This window comes from Euprymna scolopes, chromosome 2 (genome assembly GCF_053919585.1).
Source record: "Euprymna scolopes isolate OS-2025 chromosome 2, ASM5391958v1, whole genome shotgun sequence".
In the NCBI taxonomy this organism is placed as follows: domain Eukaryota; kingdom Metazoa; phylum Mollusca; class Cephalopoda; order Sepiida; family Sepiolidae; genus Euprymna; species Euprymna scolopes.
In genome coordinates, this window is record NC_136483.1 from 191,739,896 (window position 1) to 191,743,126 (window position 3,231).

Sequence of the window (3,231 nt, forward strand, 5' to 3'; positions counted from 1 at the left end):
GACTAAGAACAAACAAATGAAACATATTTTCAGTGTCTCACAGCGATTTTCAGCAAAATGGTTATGTAAAATTGGAAGTACCTTAAAGAAAAAAAAAAATTGCTTGGGTTGTCAACATATGAAACCACAGGTCAGGACCAATTAAAAAAAAAAAAAAAAAAAAAAAAAAAAATTTATTCAATTATTCTAATTGAATATCTGAGATTTCATGTACTATATATGTACTGAACCAGCTTTAAAAAACTGATTGGGTGATATTTTGTGTTTTAGATGAGGTGAGAATTGACTGGAATTGACACTTGCATGGTTTTTTTTTTTTTTTTATATATATTTCTTTCTATTGACTTGAAGAAAATGGTTTGGTTTTGAGTTGAAAAAAATGCTGTTTTTGGTAATTTGGCTTTCATAATAAATTTCACCATACGAACATGGAATTGTGTGTGGTTTGGTGGGTTGTGTGGATTTGTTAGATACACACGTTGATACGTTTTAGTTGCGGCTTTTGCTTGTCGAAAGACAAGTCTCCTTTCACCTTTTTAACAAGGAAAAAAATAGATTCATGTCAAGGCAAGAGAATGTCCATCTTGAGAAAAAAGGCCAAGGGTGCTTACATAGCAAGCAGAGTTTTTGCTGACCAAGAACAAAAAAAGGCAGCATCTTAGAAATTTGTGGACAGCTTTCTATTATGCGTTCATAAGATGTCTCCTTCTTCATCACCTGTAGTAAAAAAAAAAAAGTTATATATATATATATATATATTGAAAATGCTTTAAAAATTTTCATAATTTATATGGTTCTTATTTAGAATTCAACCTAATTAAAAATAAAGCTTTCATGCTGTATGTATCAATCACGGAAATGTCATATTCCCAAAATCACATAAATTGGTCAAGCAGTCTTATTCTATAAAGAAAATCATTTTTTTAAGCAATTAAATCTCAGTTATTAATTATTGTATCATCCTTTTGATTTGTGACATTTTTGCATAATGGCAGGCAAGACAGTTACTTTTCAGATACTCATAAAATTTGATCTTAGATAAAAAAAAAAAAAAAATCAATTTACCTGATCTTTGGAATATGACATCTTCGTTCTAGTACAAGTATGTACACCATAAATATGTTGGTATTTTGTGTAGTTTTGCATGTTTTTTGTTAAGCAAATAGAATTCTAAGAAGAATTTATAAAATTGTCAGACAACAGATTGTCTACAGCAATTCATGTTTAAGCAGAACTTTTTTTTTTTAAATATTTTATACTGGTTATCATCACATTCGGTTTAATGTCTGTTTTACATGCTGATGTATTAGATTGCTTTAAGAAATTGTCTTCCAAACTAACCTATCTCTTTCGCTCTTCATTTTTATCATTGCCTAACACGTTTTCTTTGGCTTTCCCCTGTAAATTGAACCTACTACCTCAACTGTTCTACATCTACTGACCAAAAGCTTTCATCCATTCTTTCAATGTGATCATGCCACACTTTTAAACAATGGTATTCAACAGAACATCACTAAAATCAATCAATGAGATAACGCCTTACAATGAGGTTTTGGTTAATTAATGTCATAGGACATGAAATCACGCACATATTACTCAAAGTAACAAATGATTACTTACTTGCAAAAATATCACTGTCGCTGTTGTGAGGGGAGAAATTGTTCACTGAAAGAAACACTTGTTCATATAAAGTTGCTATAAAAGAGAAGAAAACAAAGAAATTTAGTAAAAAAAAAAAAAAAAAAAAAAAAAAATCAACTTTTTTCTTAAATAACTCCAATCATTTCCAACTAATGAAAAATTAAGAGAAAAACACTGAATGCATATGTGGGAGTAGGGCAGGTCGATTTGCAACCTTTTTCAGAAAATCAACATGGCACTGGTGATGATAATTGGGATTTGATGTGATAACAGATACCAAAAATTAGATTCACATCTTGAACAGAAAATTGAGCATTTAATTTTAAAAATCGTGTGGAAAAATGCTGAAAAATCATTTTCATAGCATTTTTCACAACACTGAAATTTCACTATTTTTATAAAAAATCCAATTAAAATTGATATATTTATATGAAATACATTGAAAGAAAAATAAATACATGAATTATAATTTTAATTAATCACAACTAGCAAAATATCTCAACTTTTACTGCATTGATTAAACAAAAATTGTAAAAAAAGCTAATTAGCAACTAAGTCTTAAATTTCACAATTCAAAAAGATATGTGGAGATGTATTACACAATATAACAACTTCATACAAGTTACAGAACCATGTACTTCAATTTTTTTATTAGAGGCAATAATATAAACTTATAATAGAACTAAATTATTCTGTATAATTTCCTTTTGAGGAAAATGAATGTCTAATTTGCTGGCACGATGACTTTGTAATAATGTGTCTATGTCTTGCCCATATACAACTTTGAGAAAAAAAAAAAAAAAAATTGACCCGTGTATGGCTGCAAAATTGATAGTAATTTTTTTTTTTTTAGTTGTTCACTATTTCTGGACCCCTCCCCCCAATTATTTGAAAACACTTTTTATATTTTTGCGATGTAATATGAATAAAACTAACTATTGTTTGGGTAAATTAAGAAAACTAATAAAATTTAATGGATAAATATTTATCTAATGGACAAAATCGTTTGAATGCCCTCTTCTCTCACATTCAATTCATCTGAGTTTATCATCGATATATTTTCCGGAAGTAGTGCAAAAGCACTATATTTTGAACAGTTTAAAACAGTAATTTGGATTTCAGTTAACTTTTGTTTTGCATCATTAAAATATACTGTTGTTGGTTAAAAAAAAATATTGTTGGTTTGGATCTCAAACCAACTAACTGCATACACTTGGATGATAAATTTGACCAGTTTGAGAATAGACACTTCTGGTCCATAAACACATTAACCTTGTGGCTTATGATTCAAGGGCCCAATTTTCCAAGTTAACTTCTCCACAAGAAATGCCAACAGCATACTCAAAAAGTAGCCTCTGGTCTTCACACTTAAATTATTTGTTTCTTCTGCTGTCTGATAATGATGATCAGGAGGGACACTACTTTTTTAGAATTCTACTTGAGGCAAATTTTGATAATTATTGATATAAAGTTTCCCTCAAAATGACCAGTAAATGTCGTTAGGCTTTTTGTTGTTTCATCAATTAATTTAAAAATTGCTGTAAATGGCAGTTCTAGTGGAACCTGAAAATTGGAAAATTTGCATGTTAA

At 29.0% G+C, this 3,231-nt stretch overlaps 1 protein-coding gene across 1 annotated transcript in view; it reads right to left on the reverse strand.

The window, feature by feature from the left end:
* Positions 1-307: 307 nt before the first annotated feature.
* The window catches only part of LOC145300187 (uncharacterized), a 29,292-nt gene continuing 26,368 nt past the window's right edge, over positions 308-3,231 (reverse strand). The window contains exons 6-7 of the mRNA XM_080144463.1: positions 1,621-1,695; positions 308-717 (exon numbers count right to left, since the gene is read on the reverse strand). Coding sequence (XP_080000589.1) covers positions 692-717; positions 1,621-1,695 — 101 coding nt within the window. The 3' untranslated portion in view covers positions 308-691. The remainder of the gene's footprint in view (positions 718-1,620; positions 1,696-3,231) is intronic.